The 15,896-nt window shown below is 54.2% G+C and overlaps 2 protein-coding genes across 2 annotated transcripts; one reads left to right on the top strand and one right to left on the bottom strand.

Moving 5' to 3' along the window:
- The first annotated feature begins 895 nt into the window (after positions 1-895).
- Rpl29 (ribosomal protein L29) lies at positions 896-4,710 on the top strand. The gene is made up of 4 exons (XM_042666114.1): positions 896-956; positions 1,295-1,339; positions 1,921-1,985; positions 3,992-4,710. The coding sequence occupies exons 2-4, from the start codon at positions 1,303-1,305 to the stop codon at positions 4,589-4,591; spliced, it is 702 nt and encodes a 233-aa protein (XP_042522048.1). The 5' UTR covers positions 896-956; positions 1,295-1,302; the 3' UTR covers positions 4,592-4,710.
- Positions 4,711-5,756: 1,046 nt separating this feature from the next.
- On the bottom strand, positions 5,757-14,113 carry LOC122095742 (aminoacylase-1A-like). The gene is made up of 15 exons (XM_042666112.1): positions 13,977-14,113; positions 12,722-12,832; positions 11,810-11,874; positions 11,626-11,730; positions 11,277-11,371; positions 10,549-10,625; positions 10,362-10,451; positions 10,217-10,273; positions 9,162-9,235; positions 9,023-9,072; positions 8,539-8,683; positions 8,133-8,201; positions 7,373-7,452; positions 7,222-7,282; positions 5,757-6,042 (listed from the first exon to the last, which is right to left on the bottom strand). The coding sequence occupies exons 2-15, from the start codon at positions 12,816-12,818 to the stop codon at positions 5,860-5,862; spliced, it is 1,248 nt and encodes a 415-aa protein (XP_042522046.1). The 5' UTR covers positions 12,819-12,832; positions 13,977-14,113; the 3' UTR covers positions 5,757-5,859.
- Positions 14,114-15,896: the final 1,783 nt, after the last annotated feature.

The following is a 15,896-nucleotide window of genomic DNA, read 5'->3' as shown; positions in this document are numbered from 1 at the left end:
CAAAAGTGGGGGCTGGGAAGGTAGCTTAGTGGTAGAATGCTGGCCTAGCGTGCATGAAGCCCTGGGTTCGACTCCTCAGTACCACATACACAGAAAATTCCAGAAATGGCATTGTAGTTCAAGTGGTAGAGTGCTAGCCTTGAGCAAAAAGAGCTCAGGGACAGTACCCAGGCCGAATTCAAGCCTCGGGACTGGAAAAAAACAAAAATAAAAACAAAAAACTGAGTACTCAAGGCTCACACCTGTAATCCTCTCTACTCAGTAGGCAGAGACCTGAGATTTGTGGTTCAAAGCCAGCCTGGGCAGGGGCATCCATGAGACTTATATTTTGTGTGTGTCAGTCCTGGGGTTTGAACTCAGGGTCTGGGTGTTGTCCCTGAGCTTCTTTGGCTCAAGGCTAGCACTCTACCACTTGAGCCACAGGGCCACTTCTGGCTTTTCCTGTGTATGTGGTACTGGGGAATCAAACCCCGGGCTTCATGCATGCTAGGCAAGCACTCCGCCACTAAGCCACATTCCCAGCCGCAGTGAGAGACTCTGATCTTCAATGAACCACCAGAAAATTGGAAGTAGAGCCATGGTTCAAAGAGGTAGAGCATTAGCCTTGAGCAAAGAAGAGCTCAGGGATAGCACCCAGGCCCTGAGTTCAAGTCCTACAACCACCAAAAAAACAAAAACAACCTCCCCCCCAAACAAAACAACCCAGAAGCCTGGTACTGGTGACTCCTATCTGTCATCCTAGCTATGCGAGCGGCTGAGATCTGTGAGGATCAAAGGTTCAAAGCCAACCTAGATAGGAAAGTCGATGAGACTCTTCTAGGAACCTTTCTTCGCGGTTCCGAGGGAAGCCTTTTCCAGTTGCACCTTCCGGTGTCATCGACCGTATTTCCCATGCTGCACTGCCGCCTTTCCCTTCCTTTTCCGGCTCCAGGCGCGTCGGCTCCCGCGGGGTGGCGGTGAGTGTTTGCGCGCGTGGTATCCGATGCCATCCTCCCCGCGTGGGCTGTGGCGGGACACGAAGCGTGGGCCTGCGGCCTCGGGGAAGCCAGAGCAGCCGGCTGTGGGGCGTTGGGGGCGCTGCGGAAGCCAGACGTGACGGGGATGGGGGGGTGGTTCGTTCAGTCATTGCCTGGGCAGTGATGGCCGGTGCAGATGGCAGATCTGTGTATTTAGGCCTCTGGCCTGGATAACCACCGGATCTGGGGGGGTGAGGGGTGGGGTGGGGGTGTCATCAGAGGTAGCCCGGGCCTTTCCAGCACCCCTCAACCCTCGTCTTACACTTCTTGTCTTGCAGGTTCAGACATGGCTAAGTCCAAGAACCACACCACGCACAACCAGTGTAAGTTGTGTGTGTGTATCTGTGTGTCTGTGTGTTTAGGGCCCACCTTGCACCCCTCTGCCTGGAGAAGATTGAGTGATGGGCATCGGACTAGTGCAGAAGTGGACACATTCCCCTCCTATTGCTTTTTCTTTCTTAGACACCCCCACCCCCAGTCCTGGGGCTTGAACTCAGGGCCTCAATATGCCGTCCCTGAATTTTCTTTTGGCTCCAGGCTAGCCGTCTACCCTCAACCGTACAGCTCCACACCGTCCAGGCTGGCTTCGAACCTCTGATCCTCAGTTCTCAAGCCTCCTAAGTAGCTAGGGTTTATAAGTGTGAGCCCTCGGCGACTCAGCTTGGCCATTTTCTTTTTGGCCATTGTCTTGAAGCTGTAATGGGGGTGGGGGGGGGGGGGGATGAGGATCTAATTAAGAAGCTCACAGTGTTTTTGCCTTCGATGTTTCTCAGCTCCCAGGCAGCCAGGCGGGGATGTAAATGGTTGATTTACCCGGGTGTGTATGGGGTGCTTATTAGAGGATGTAGTTATTTGTGGGTTTTGTTTTCTTCAATAAGTTAATTCCTATTTTCCCTTTCCACAGCCCGGAAATGGCACAGAAATGGTATCAAGAAACCCAGATCACAGAGATACGAATCGCTGAAGGGGGTAAGTGTGCTGGCTAAACCATAAAAATGATCCTGGGGCTGGGGCTGGGAAGGTGGCTCAGTGGTAGAGCGCTTGCCTTGCATGCCTGAGGCCCTGGGTTCGATTCCTCAGCACCACATAAGCAGAAAAAGCCGGGAGTGGCGCTGTGGCTCAAGTGGTAGAGTGCTAGCCTTTAGCTGAAGAGCTGAGGGACAGCGCCCAGGCCCAGAGTTCAGGCCCCATGACCAAAAAAAAAAAAAAAAAAGATCTTTGGTCTAAGGTGCGTTGTCGAATTTTAATTTTATTTTTTAGCATCCTCGGGTTTGAACCTCGGGGCTTGAGTACTATCAGTGAGTTTCTTTTTTCTCAAGGCCAGCACTCTACCATTTGAGCCACAGGACCATTTCTGTTGTTTTCTGAGTAGTTTATTGGTGGTGAGAGTCTCACAGACTTTCCTTCCCTGGACCAGCTTTAAGCTGTAATTCTTCGATCTCAGCCTCCTGAGTAGGATTACCAGTGTGTGCCTCTAGAGCCTGGGTTTGTTTTCTTTAAGTTGTACAAAGGACTTTTGACTCAAAAGTTAGATTGTGGAGGGAACGCATCTTGCTCAATGTCACTTCTTCCTATCCAGAATCTTCAGTGTCATCGTCTTCCTCCCCCTCCCCCCAGTCCGCCTGAATGCTGTTAACTACTTCATGACTTAATTTGGTCTCCCAAAGCCCATGGTTTTCTTTCTCCATGCTGCCAAACTCGCAGCAAAGTTTTCCTTGGGGTTTTTTCCCCCCCAACCTGTGGTATGACCAGATTACCACCTTCCTTGCTTCGCCACAGCCCAGAGGGAAAGCATACATAGTTGCTTGGGTTTGGGGTTTATTTTGTTCTGTCAGTCCTGGGCCTTGAACTCAGGGCCTGGGTGCTGTCCTTGAGCTTTTTCTACCCCTGGGCCACTCTTCTGCTTACAGCTTTCATCATGATGGCTCATTGGAGATAAGAGTCTCACAGACTTACCTGCCCTGGGCTGGCTTCAAGCTGCAATCCTCAGATGGCAGCCCTGAAAGATTTCAGAGTACCAACTATTCACCTGACTTGCTGTAGGACATTCACATGCAACCCTACCAGAGCCAGAGACTCTGAAAGTAGTCCGTACCCCACTTAGCCAAGTGGAATGTTGGCTTACTGGGGTTCATGCTGGTGTGTCTCTGGAAATAATTTTCCAGGGTTGGGCAGTTAGATGTAAGCTTGTGTGCTGTTTTGGTTGTGCTGGTACTAGGGGCTTGAATTCAGCTTTGTACTCTTCCTCTTTTTTTTTCTGCTCAAGACAAGCCCTCTTCCACTTAAGCCACAGTGCCACCTCTGGCTTTTGAGTAGTTTATTGGCAATCTGAGTCTCAGAGTTTACTGCCCTGGCTGGCTTTGAACTATGATCCTCAGATCTCAGCCTCCTGAGTAGCTAGGATTATGGACATTAGCCATTGGCTGCTGGCTTTTTTGTTTATTTTCTTGGTAATGATGCTTGAACTCTGGGCGCTGTCCCTCAGCTCTTCAGCTCAATGTGAGCACTCTACCACTTGAGCCACAGCCCCGTCTGTTTTCCTGGTGGTTCATTGGAGATGGGTCTCACAGACGTTCCTGCCCCGGCTGGCTTTGAACCATGATCCTCAGATCTCAGCCTCCTGAGTAGCTAGGATGACAGGCGTGAGCCACCAGCATCTGGCTTTGTTTTTTGACCAGTTGTGGTGCTTGCATTCAGGCCTGGGTGTGTGATTCCCTGAGCCTCTTTGTGCTCCAGGCTGGCACTCTACCCACTTCTGGGTTTGAGTGGTTAACTGGAGATAGAGTCTCATGGAGACTTCTGCTCAGGCTGGCTTCAAACCTCTATCCCCAGATCTCAACCTCCCAAGTAGCTAGGATTATAGGTGTGAGCCACCAGCACTCGGCTCTGCTGTTGGTAGAATGCCAGTGACTTAGGGGGAAGGGATGGCTTCAGGAGCCTTTTTGCTCGTCACTTAATCCCTTCCTGCTCTTCAGGTGGACCCCAAGTTCCTGAGGAACATGCGTTTTGCCAAGAAGCACAACAAGAAGGGCTTTAAGAAGATGCAGGCGAACAACGCCAAGGCCATGAGCGCGCGGGCCGAGGCCATCAAGACCCTGGTAAAACCCAAAGCAGTGAACAACAAACGCAAGCTGCCCGAGCAGGCCACCCGCAAGCTCCAGCGACTCGCCTACATCGCCCACCCCAAGCTGGGCAAGCGCATTCGGGCCTACATCGCCAAGGGCCGCAGGCTCACCACCCCAAAGGCCAGGGCGCAGGCGCAGGCCCAGCCTCAGGCTAAGGCCCAGGCCGAGGCCAAGGCCAAGGCCAAAGCCAAAGCAAAGGCCAAGTTGCAGGCCAAGGCACAAGCCAAGGCCAAGGCACAAACCAAGGCCCAGGCTTCAGCCACCACTCCAGCTCAGGCCCAGGCCGCAGCCCCTAAGGGTGCCCAGGCTACAGCCCCTAAGGGTGCCCAGGCTATGGCCCCCAAAAGTGCCCAGGCTGCGGCTCCCAAGGGTGCTCAGGCTGCAGCTCCCAAGGGTGCCCAGGCTCCAGCCTCCAAAGGAGCCCAGGGCCCCGGGAAGGCCCCACAATGAAGACCTCTTGTCTGCCAGCCTGAGCACGGATGGACTGCTGTGGCTCCCTGGCCACCATCTTCAGGGTGGGCCGGTGGCCTCTGTCATTTCTACCAATAAACCTGAGGCAGGCTCTGGTAGCCCATGCCTGTTGTCCCATGCCTAGGGTGGGGTGTTGGGGTGTCCGTCACAACCTGGCAAGTGTCCTGAGAGGCGGCCTCTGCCGTCCCTGGGGTACTGGCCAGCACCTGCGACACCATGACTAGGCCCGCTTCTGCCTTTGCCGTGGGCAAGGTGTTTGCAGAGGCTTCCTGTCAGAAGACAAGCCCCAGTCCAACCTTGGGCCTTTTGGAGACTGACCAGGAGCTATGATGCCAGCAGCCTGAGCATTGTCTCCCAGCTCTTGCTCAAGGCTAGCGCTCTTAGCACTTTGAGCCACCCAGCATCACTTCCGGTTTTCTGGTGGTTCGTTGGAGATGTCTCCCTGACTTTCCCCGACTCTCCTGCCCAGGCTGGCTTCAGGCAGCCACTCTCTGATCTCAGCCTCCTGAGTAACTGGGATTTCAGGCATCAGCTACCAGCCTGACTCCTTGATGCCCATGCCTGTAATTTCGAACGCGTGGTGAGCCACTTGCTGGGTGAAAGTGGTCGGAACCAGGATGGTTGTAACACTTTTTAACACATCAACCCCGAACCCGTGGAGGGCTGACACAACTACAGCCCAACTGTTAGGTCTCTGCTCTTAAAGCAGTGATCGCATCTCAGAGCCTTCTGAGTTTGACCCAGGATCCCCAAGGTGCTTAATCGGCTGGTTTGGTTTTTGATTTTTTTTTTTTTTCTTTCTGTCTTAGGGCTTGAACTCTGGGCCTGGGCACTGTCCCTCAGTTCTTAAGCTTAAGGCTAGTGCTGTACCACTTGAGCCTACAGCACCCAACTTCCGGTTTTCTGGGAGTTCATTGGAGATGAGAGTCTCACGGGACTTCCTGCCTGGGCTGGTTTTGAACCGCGATCCTCAGATCTCAGCCTCCTGAGTAGCTAGGATGACAGGCGTGAGCCACCGGTACCTGGCTGTGTGTGTGTTGAATTTGAACACAGGGCCTTGAGCTTGCTAGCAGGCAGGTTCTCTACCACTTGAGCCATGCATGCCCCCTGCCCTCAGTGTCTGTAGTTAATGGGAACGCTGAAGTATCCCTACCCTCACAGGCTTTATTAGTGGGCGGAGGGAAGAGGAGATGCTGGCACTGCTGGCTGCATGGAAGCTCCAGGGGCACAGGGAGGGAGCCTGCGGCTCAGCTGCCCTTGGGCAGGGCAGGCACGCTGGCCAGGGCAGGCACGCTGGCCAGGGCAGGCAGCAGGCGTGTGTAGATGTCAATCCCGCGGAGGAACACGGCTTCGTGGAGGCGTTCATCGTGGTCATGCAGCAGCACAGGGGTGTGGTTCATGGGGGAGAAGCCCAGAGCTGGGATCCCCACCTGCAAAGACAGAAAAGCTGCCACCAAGCCGGGCGTCGGCGCTCACACTGGTCATCCTTTGCTACTCGGGAGGCGGAGATCTGAGGACTGCAGTTCCAAGCCAGCCCAGGCAAACAAATCCAAGAGATTTCTTTTTTTTTTAACTAGATAGTTAAAAATAGTGGGGCTTGAACTCTGGGCCTGGGCCCTGTCCCTGTGCTCTTCAACTGAAGGTTAGCGCTGTAGCATTTGAGCCACAGCGCCACTTCCAGTTTTCTAGTTGTTTGTTGGAGATGGAAGGGTCTCACGGGCTTTCCTGCTCAGGTTGGCTTTGAACTGTGATCCTCAGATCTCAGCCTCCTGAGTAGCTAGGATGATAGGCGTGAGCCACCAGCGCCTGGTTCTATTCTGTTCTCTCTGCCAGTCCTGGGGCTTGAAATCAGGGCCTGGGTGCTGCTCTTGCTTTTGCTTGACTAGCACTCTACCACTTAGGCCACAGTGCCATTTCCAGCCTTTTCTGAGTAGTTCATTAGAAGAATCTCATGAACTTTCCTACCTGGGTTGACTTCAAACAGATCCTCAGATCTCAGCCTTCTGAGTAGCTAGGATGACAGGTGTGAGCCACCAGTGCTCTGCTCAAGAGGTGTTTTGTTGTTGTCGGTCATGAGGCCTGAACTCTGGGCCTGGGCGCTGTCCCTCAGCTCTTCAGCTCAAGGCTAGCGCTCTACCACTTGAGCCACAGCGCCACTTCTGGCTTTTTCTGCTTATGTGGTGCTGAGGAATCGAACCCAGGGCCTCATGCATGCAAGGCAAGCGCTCTACCACTGAGCCACCTTCCCAGCCCCAAGAGATTCTTCTGTTCAATTAACCAGCAAAAACAAACGAGCTGGTGCTGGTGGTTCACACCTGTCTTCCTAGCTACACTGGAGGCTGAGATCTGAGGATCAAGGTTCAAAGCCAGCCGGGGCAGCAAAGTCTGTGAGACTCATCTCTAATTAATCACCACGAAAAGAGGAAGTGGCGCTGTGGCTCAAATGGCAGAGCGCTAGCCTTGAGCTAAGGAGCTCAGGGACAGAGCCCAGGCCCAGAGTTCAAGCCCCAGGACCAACAAAAAAAAGTGACAGCTGAGAAAAGCCCGCCCACCGCCCCGCCCACGGCCCACAGCCCCGCCCACGGCTCACCGCCCCGCCCACAGCTCACCGCCCGGATGTAGCGGCTGTCAGTGGCAGCTGGAAAGATCTCGGGCTCCAGAGTGAGATTCCTGCAGGGGAATCAGAAGCAGTTAGTGAAGAGGGGAGAGCAAAGTGGGGGGGGGTGGCTGGGCTACAGGAGAAGGGCTGTTCACACTCACAGGTCCTTGAAGACCCCACTGAAGGCTGCCCACCAGGGGTCTGAGCTATCAGTGGGTGTCACTCGGGGCTGGGTCCATTTCTGGGGGAGGCAAAGAATGACAGGCTCAGGACACAAGGGGTTCTTTTGTCCTGTATTTCTCATACACCCCACCCACCCCTGCATCAGACATCCAGGTAGCCAGGGCGCCTACAAGCCCACCGACCTATTTCCCTCCTACCCCGAGCACCCTTGCTTTAAGATTGCTCCTCAGGCCTCTTAGATCGGTAGTGGGATTACCTGATTACATGCGCTCACATTACAAAGACCCATTCTTTCCTGTGTGTATAACTCATATCTAAGTAATATCACATAGCCAGGTATGGTGGTTCCCTCCAGTAATGCCAGCCTTCAGGAAACACCCAGCAGGAGAATTGAGAAAGCAGCCTGAACTCGATAGGGAGAAAGCAGCTCAGGGACACTTCCCAGGCCCCGAGTTCAAGCCCCAAGACCGGCAAAAAAAAAAAAAAAAAAAAGTAATTATCTCAATATTTAATATGTCTCTCCACTTCCTGCTCTAGTGTTCATGCAGGTGAGTCCTGAGCCTAATTTTACTCCTTAACTGCATTCATTCCCCAGCATCCTCTTGGTCTCCACAGCTAATGACCGTTGATTGGTTGCATCTAATGTCTATCAAAGCTAAAGAAAACCTGGATGTATGCAGATACACCAAACTCTCCCAACATGTCACACCTCTGGCCATCAGAGGTCCAAGTCCATACCTGGGAAAACTCGAAAGTGACCCCCTCACCAGCCTCCTGGCACCAGCTCTGTAGCTGCTTCTCAAAAGCCTAAAAAAAGAGATGAGTTAAGAGGCTGGGAAGGTGGCTCAGTGGTAGAGCGCTTGCCTTGCATGCATGAGGCCCTGGGTTCGATTCCTCAGCAACCACAGAAGCAGAAAAAGCCAGAAGTCGCCCTGTGGCTCAAGTAGTAGAGCGCTAGCCTTGAGCTGAAGAGCGCAGGGACAGTGCCTGGGCTCTGAGTTCAAATCTTGCCAGGACCAACAACAAAAAGAGATAAGCCTGCCCCTCCCCAGGCTTTCCTGGAACCCTTAGAGCAAGACAGGCCCCAGGCCCCAGACTGCTCCTTCCTGCCCGCCCCCTCCCCAGCCCCAGCTGGAAGTGGTACCTTGAGGTCCACATCCGGAGCCACACGGATGTCGAAGCAGGCGCTCATGGTGGCAGGTACCACGTTATAGGCCACGCCCCCCTCCAGCTTAGTCAGGTTCACGCAAGTCACCGCCCCCTCTTTCAGGTGAGGGTTGGACTGCAGCCTGCAGTGGGGAGCAGCAGATAAAAGAATGGGATTCAGCCGGCCACCGGTGACTCACACCTGGGATCCTAGCTACTCAGGAGACTGAGATCTGAGGATCATGGTTCAAGGCCAGCCTGGGCAGGAAAGTCCGGGAGACTCTGCTCTCCAATGAACCACCAGAAAACCAGAAGTGGCGCTTGTGGCTCAAGTGGTAGAGCGCTCGCCTTGAGCTGAAGAGCTGAGGGACAGCGCCCAGGCCCAGAGTTCAAGCCCCACGACCAACAAAAATAAAGAAGGAAGTTCAGCTTCCACAGCCACCACCCCCACCTCCAGCCCCTTCCTGGGGGGGCCGTCTTACCGCTGCCTTTCCTTCTCCCGGAATGCCAGGAAAGAACTCACAACCTTGTGCTAGAAGGGGTGTGAGGGGAAGATGTAAGCGAGGCCCAGGACCTCTTGAACACCCCCTCCTCTGGGGTACCCCCACATTCCCCACCCACCAATTTCTCCGCTGCTGTGTCCTCCATGAAGCGGGATCCATGGCCTGGTCTCCCTGTGCTGGTGACCCGCACCCCTGGAGAGATTGGGGCGATGTGAGGGGAGAGGAGGGCTGCACAGACAAGCAACCTGGGGCACCCAGATGTCCCCTTCCTTCCCAGCTCTGGAAGAACTCCCAGCTACTCAGGAGGCTGAGATCTGAGGATCATGGTTCAAGGCCAGCCCAGGCAGGAAAGTCCATGAGACTCTTATCTCCAATGAACCACCAGAAAAACTGGAAAGTGGCGCTGTGGCTCAAGTGGTAGAGCATTCTCCTTGAGCTGAAGAGCTCATGGACAGTGACCAGGCCCAGAGTTCAAGCCCTACAATCAGCCAAAAAAAAACAAAAAACCAGAAGCAGAGCGGCGGTTCAAGTAGTAAAGCACCAGTCTTGGACAATGCCAACCAAGGTACTCAGTTCAAACTACAAAACTGGCATTAAAAAAAAAAACAAAAAAACAAGAACACAGGGCTGGGATGTAGCTCAGCGGCAAAGCTCTTGCTTAGCAAGTTCAAAATCCTAGGTTTGATCTCCAGTACCAAAACAAAAAAAAAAAACATGGTTAAAAAGTAACAAACACAAGCCAGGCGCTGGTGGCTCACGCCTGTCATCCTAGCTACTCAGGAGGCTGAGATCTGAGGATCACGGTTCAAAGCCAGCCTGGGCAGGAAAGTCCATGAGGCTCTTACCTCCAATAAAACTACTCAGAAAAAGCCAGAAGTGGTGCTGTGGCTCAAGTGGTAGAGCACTCACCTTGAGCACAAAGCAGCTCAGGGACAGTGGCCAGGCCCTGAGTTCAAGCCCCAGGAGCAACACACACACACACACACACACACACACACACACACACACACACACACACACACACACACACACACACACACACACACACACACACACCCCTGTCTATGTAGGAAAGGAAGGTAGAGCTCTGGGTTCAAATCTTGCTTTAATCCCTGTCCTCCTCTGGTCTAGTCTCCTATTTGTCATGATCCCATCCTCCAAGTTTATACTCACACCAAGGGCTCCGTTCACTGTAAAACACAGTGAAGGCATCGGTGGGGTTGGCCAGGCCTGATGGAGAAAGGAGGTTTATGGGAATGGAATGATCCAACTGCTATCGACAAGCCACCCTGACCCCGGCTCCAACCAACCAGCTTACCCTCATCCAAGGCAAAGCCCGCCCTCAGCGCCTGGAACTCAGGCCGATGCACGAACAGCTCCATGCCCTTGTGTCCTCCAACCTCCTCGTCTGTAAAAGGGGCAAGGGAGGGGAGATGACCGCTTGGGGCTGTCTCCCCGCAAACCCTCCCCCTTCCCGAAGATGCCCCTGCCCGCGACACCCCTACCAGGCACAAAGGTCATATGGATGGTTCTAGGGAAGTGGCGGCCCTCGGCCTTCAGTCTCCTTACAGCCTCCAGGTACCTGTAGGAGACCAGAAGCCAGGGCTTGCTCAGGCTGGTTCTAGAAAAGTCCCTGCTCCTCTCTCTGGGTCTACAGTCTCCCTCTCTATGCAATGGATATGGTAGTCATTCCTGCCCAATAGCAAGAGTTAAGATCCTGAGCTGGGTGCTGGCGGCTCACGCCTGTAGTCCCAGCTAGTCAGGAAGTGGAGATTTGAGGATCGTGGTTGGAAGCCAATCCCAGGCAGGAAAGTCGGTGAGACTCGTATTTCCAGTGCACCACCAAAAAAAGAAAAAACAGCTAAGATTAGAGCTGTGTTTCAAGTGGTAGAGTTCTAGCTTTAAGGAAAAAAGAAAAAAAAAAAAGAGCTGGGAAGGTGGCCCAGTGGTAGAGTGCTCGCCTAGCACGCATGAAGCCCTGGGTTCGATTCCTCAGCACCACAGACACAGCAAAAGCCACAAGTGGTGCTGTGGCTCAAGTGGTAGAGCGCTTGCCTTGAGCTGAAGAGCTGAGGGACAGCGCCCAGGCCCAGAGTTCAAGCCCCACGACCGACAAAAATAAAAACTCAAGCTCTTCCTTGGCCTCCAGGGTCTCCAGTCATGTCCCTACATTCCACGGGAGTCCGTGGGAGTCCGTGGGGTCCTGGGGCTGCGGGGACGGAGGCCCACTCACTGGATACTGACGCACTTCATGTCCTGGGAGCCCCTGGCATAGATGTAGCCCTTAGAATCCTTGAAGGCTTCGAAGGGGTCGTGACTCCAGTGTTCCTGAGGGTGGGGATGGAAAGAGGGGGACACTGGGGAGTCGGGGTGATGGGCGGGGTGGTGAGGGGGACCAGAGAGCAGCCTTCCCCCACCACCTCGATCTCCACCCGGAACCCTGGCACCCAGCACACCTGCTAGAGTAGAGGAATGGGTAGAGATGGGACCAGCAAGCAGGTGGGATGGGAAATCCATCCTGTCATCTACATAATAAGCTCTCGCTCTTCTCCAGGTTGGCACAAGCCCCCCCTTGTACCTACCTTGAAGACGGGGACCACATCCGTGTGGGAGTTAAGCAAAATGGAAGGTAAGGCGGGGTTGGTGCCTACCCAGGTGAGCACTGTGACCACATAGCCCGGGGCTACCTAGAGAGAGCATCAGCAGGGTTGCTGGTCAGGCCTGGGTAAGCACCAGCCCCTTCTCCATGTGGGGTGCCAGGCTCACCTCCACTTTCTGACAGCTCAGTCCCAGCTGGCGGGCTCTATCCTCAAGGAAGGCCACCGCAGTCCCTGGGAGGGTGGGGGTACAGAGGACTTTTGGGGGAGAGGGGACTGCTTCTGTCTACCCATGACTCCCACAGCCCAAAGAAATGAGGTGCTGCCCCCCCCCCCAGTACAAGGTGACATTCCTTCAGAGACATTTGGCATTGCTGTCACCAAGGAACAAGCTATTTGGGGCATCAGTGACCCGCTGGAGAAAGTACAGCTTGCTGGGCTGGTGCTTGACTACTTGAACCATGCTGCTAGTCTGGCTTTTTTTTTTTTTTTTTTTGCTATGTAGAGATGGAGTCACTTGGACTTTTCTGCCCGGGCTAACTTGGAACTGAGATCCTCCAGCTTTCAGCCTCCTGAGTAGTTAGGATTACAGGCGTGAGCCACCTGTGTGCGGCTTATTATTCTTCCTAAAATTGGGGTGTGTGTGTGAGAACGAGAGAGCCCCAAGATAGGAAGAAGTTGCTAAATCTCACAGCAGGGCTTTGGAGCACGTATACAATTCCCAGTCGTTAATCTAGGTTCCTTAAGAACTATGGCCTTTGTACACTCCTGGCTGGGTGTGTGAGTGTGTGAGTGTGTGTGTGTGTGTGGAGGGGTGTCTCAGTAACTACCCCAGTACCTTTATGCCACTCCTACCCTGAGGGGTAAGGTGATCTTTTAACTAGTTGTGGGGTGTAAACCATTTGTCTCTATCACAGCCTCTATAATGCTTCTCTACTGCTTCTATAGGCGGGCTGTCTTTGACGCAGTAAATGGCTACAGATGTGGCTGAGCCACTGGGGGAGGGAGGGAAGGGAGGCAAAGGTAGAGTACAGCTGGATGTCAAAGGCCCATCCGGGTCTCTGCAGTCCAGCCTTCTCACCATAATCCGGCTTGGGCTGGACAGTGCAGATGCGCAGATACTGGCGGAAGAGCGTCACGGATGGGTGCTCGCCCTCAGGACCTTGGTTGGCCATCATGCAGGGGAGATGAGCTGGGGGATGAGGGTGGGGAGTGAGTAAGGACCAGGAAGACCCCCCCCCCCACACACACACCTGCTGTTAAGACAAGGACCCCGGGTTTTGAAGCCTCTATTCTTTTTTTTCTTCTGGTCATGGGTGGGGCTTGAACTCTGGGCCTAGGTGCTGTCCCTGAGTTCTTCAGTTCAAGGCGAGCGCTCTACCACTTGAGCCACAGCGCCACTTCTGGTTTTCTGGTGGATCATTGGAGATAAGAGTCTCAAGGACTTTCCTGCTCAGGCTGGCTTGGAACTGTGATCCTCAGATCTCAGCCTCCTGAGTAGCTAGGATGACAGGTGTGAGCCACCGGCACCAGGCTTTGAAGCTTCTATTCCGTGTCCGGCCACTTTCAACACGAGTAAAGTGTTCCATTTATTATTAAATTTTGTTTTGTGCCGGTCCTGGGACTTGGTCTCAAAGCCTGGATACTGTCCGTGAGGTCTCCCCCCTTGCTCAAAGCTGGCAGTGAACCACTTGAGCCACAGATCTGCTTCCAGATTGTTGGGGTTCTTTTTGTCTTGTTGTGTCTTTAGTAATTCATTGGAGATAAGAGTCTCATAGTCTTTCCTGCCTGGGCTGGTTTCCAACCCTTGATCCTCAGATCTCAGCCTCCAGAATAGCTAGGATTCCAGGCGTGAGCCCCCTGCGCCCCCACGCTGGGGCCCAGCAGAAGGTCCTACTGCCAAATACCCGTTTTAGAGAGGCAAGCTGAGACCCTGAGAGATTTGGGGGTGAGCCTGGCTTGAATCCCGATACTGACTCCACACTCTCTGCAAACCATTCCTCCCACTGCCTGGCTTTCAATGTTAACCCTTCCACCCCCCAGATCCCCCTCTCCCAGTCCTCCCCAGGACCCCAAGACCCTCCCCAGTACTCCCCAGGCCCCCAATCCCCCCAGATCCTCCTCTCCCGGTCCTCTCCAGCCCCCCAGTCCTCCCCAGCCCCCCAATCCTCCCCAGCTCCCCAGCCCCCCCCCGTCCTCCCCAGCCCCCCAGTCCTCCCCAGCTCCCCCAGTCCTCCCCTCGTCCTCCCCCCCCCGTCCTCCCCGAGGCTCCCCAGTCCCCCCCCCCCGCAGTCAACCCCCACCCGAATCCCCCGTCCTCCCCGGAGACCCCTCACCTGGCGTCTCGCGGCCCTGACCCGCGCTGGCCTCCCGACGCCCGCCCGCCCCGGACTGTGGCCTGAACTCCGGGTCCACCGAGGTCTAAAGCTCAAATCAGCGGCGATCGGCCCCACCACGTGGCCCCAGCCGCTGGGCGGGGACGAAGAGGACCGTCCCAGCCCGTCCCCCGCCCTCCCCCTCCCGCCTGTCCCCGCGCCGACGTCTCCGCCCGCCCCTGGCGCCAGGCCTCCACTGGATCACTGCAACCCGCGATCCGGGATCCCGCCCCCGAAAGGGACGAGCTCAGGGCTGGCCACGCCCCTTCCCGCGAGGCCACGCCTACGGATCCACCCGCGGGCCACTCCCAGAGAGCCGCCTGCCGGCCACGCCCATAGAACCTCCCCGCGGGCCACGCCCATAGAACCTCCCCTCGAGCCACGCCCACAGAACCTCCCCGCGGGCCACGCCCATAGAATCTCCCCGCAGGCCACGCCCCGCGCTCCTGTCTGAGGTAGTGAACCGTGAGCTCAGGATAGTCCCGCCCTCAGACGACTCCACCTTTCTCCTCCAGCTTCCTGATAGGGCGAGAGGGAAGGGGGCGTGCCCTGTGGTTCAAAGTGGCAACAGTTGCTGTGGATTTTATTTCTTGCTCTTCTCTACCATTTGAGCCACAGCGCCACTTCCTGCTTTATTCACAGACTTTCCTGGCCAGGCTGGCTTTGAACCATGATGCTCAGATCTCAGCTCCTGAGTAGTTAGGATTATAGGTTTGAGCCACCAGCACCTGCCTTGGATTTTTCTATCCTTTCTTTCTTTCTTTCTCTCTCTTTCTTTCCTTTCTTTCTTTTGTGAGGGTCCTGGGCTTGAACCCAAAGCCCAGGCATTGTCCCTGACCTTTTAGCTGCTGTTGTTAATTTTTTTCCCCTAGAGTTAATTTCAATAGATATTATTGTACACGATCAGATGCACACAGGCATTGCACCTTTTTGTTTGTATCCCTTTATTTTATTTTTGACTCAAGACTAGCACACTACCGCTTGAACCATAGCTCCACTTCCAGTTTTTTGATGGTTCATAGGAGCTAAGAGTCCTCAAAGACAGTTCGTGTCAGGCCTGGTTTTCAACGAGATCCTCAGATTTCAGCCTCCTGCACAGTCTGAGTGATACAACCAAGAAGAGAGTGGAAGCTCCCAGTGTACACACACACACACACACACACACACACACACACACACACACACAGAGCCAAGCATGTAAATGTGGGGATGGGGAAACTGGAGAGAATTAAAAGAGCATTGGTGTTGAACCACTCTGCTGAGTTGCTCTCATTAGAAATGAATGATCAGTCAGGGACTTCGACCCCAGGAATGCGGAGTGTCAGAACCTTCCTTCACACTCCTAACCTGCCTCCTTGTTGCTAGGGGTTGAAGTCTGTGAGTCCTGTCACTGCCCAGGCTAGCTCAGTCCTTGGAACAGAGGACAGAGAACTAGCCACTAATACACATTTGAGCTTCTATTTTTGTTCCAGAACTGCCCTTGAACTAAGGGCCTCATGTTCTTGCTTAGTTTTTTTTTTTTTTTTTTCCTTCAAGCCTTTCCCTTGAGCCATAGTTCCAGTTCTGCATTTTTTTTTTCTGGTTAACTGGAGATAAGAATCTCCAGCATTTTTTTTCTGCCTGGACAGACTTCAAATTCTGATCCTCAGATCTCAGCCTCGAGTAGCTGACAGGCCTTAACCAGAAGCATTCCACAACGATCTTCATTGCTTATCCACACCACTCAGCTTCTCAGACCCCCCCACACCAGGCCCCTGGCCGTGCAACAGCTGTAAACCTTCACTGCCCAGCCCATCATGCCCATTTTACAGAGAAGAAAATGGAGGCACAGAGACGATCAGAAAGAACGAGGCGTATTCTTAGACTTGCAGCTTGCTGGAG

This window comes from Dipodomys spectabilis, unplaced genomic scaffold (assembly GCF_019054845.1).
Source record: "Dipodomys spectabilis isolate Male_0828 unplaced genomic scaffold, ASM1905484v1 ptg000360l, whole genome shotgun sequence".
NCBI classification, from domain to species: Eukaryota; Metazoa; Chordata; class Mammalia; order Rodentia; family Heteromyidae; genus Dipodomys; species Dipodomys spectabilis.
The sequence above is the reverse complement of the archived record's forward strand: the minus strand, read 5'-3'. Positions and strand labels throughout refer to the sequence as shown.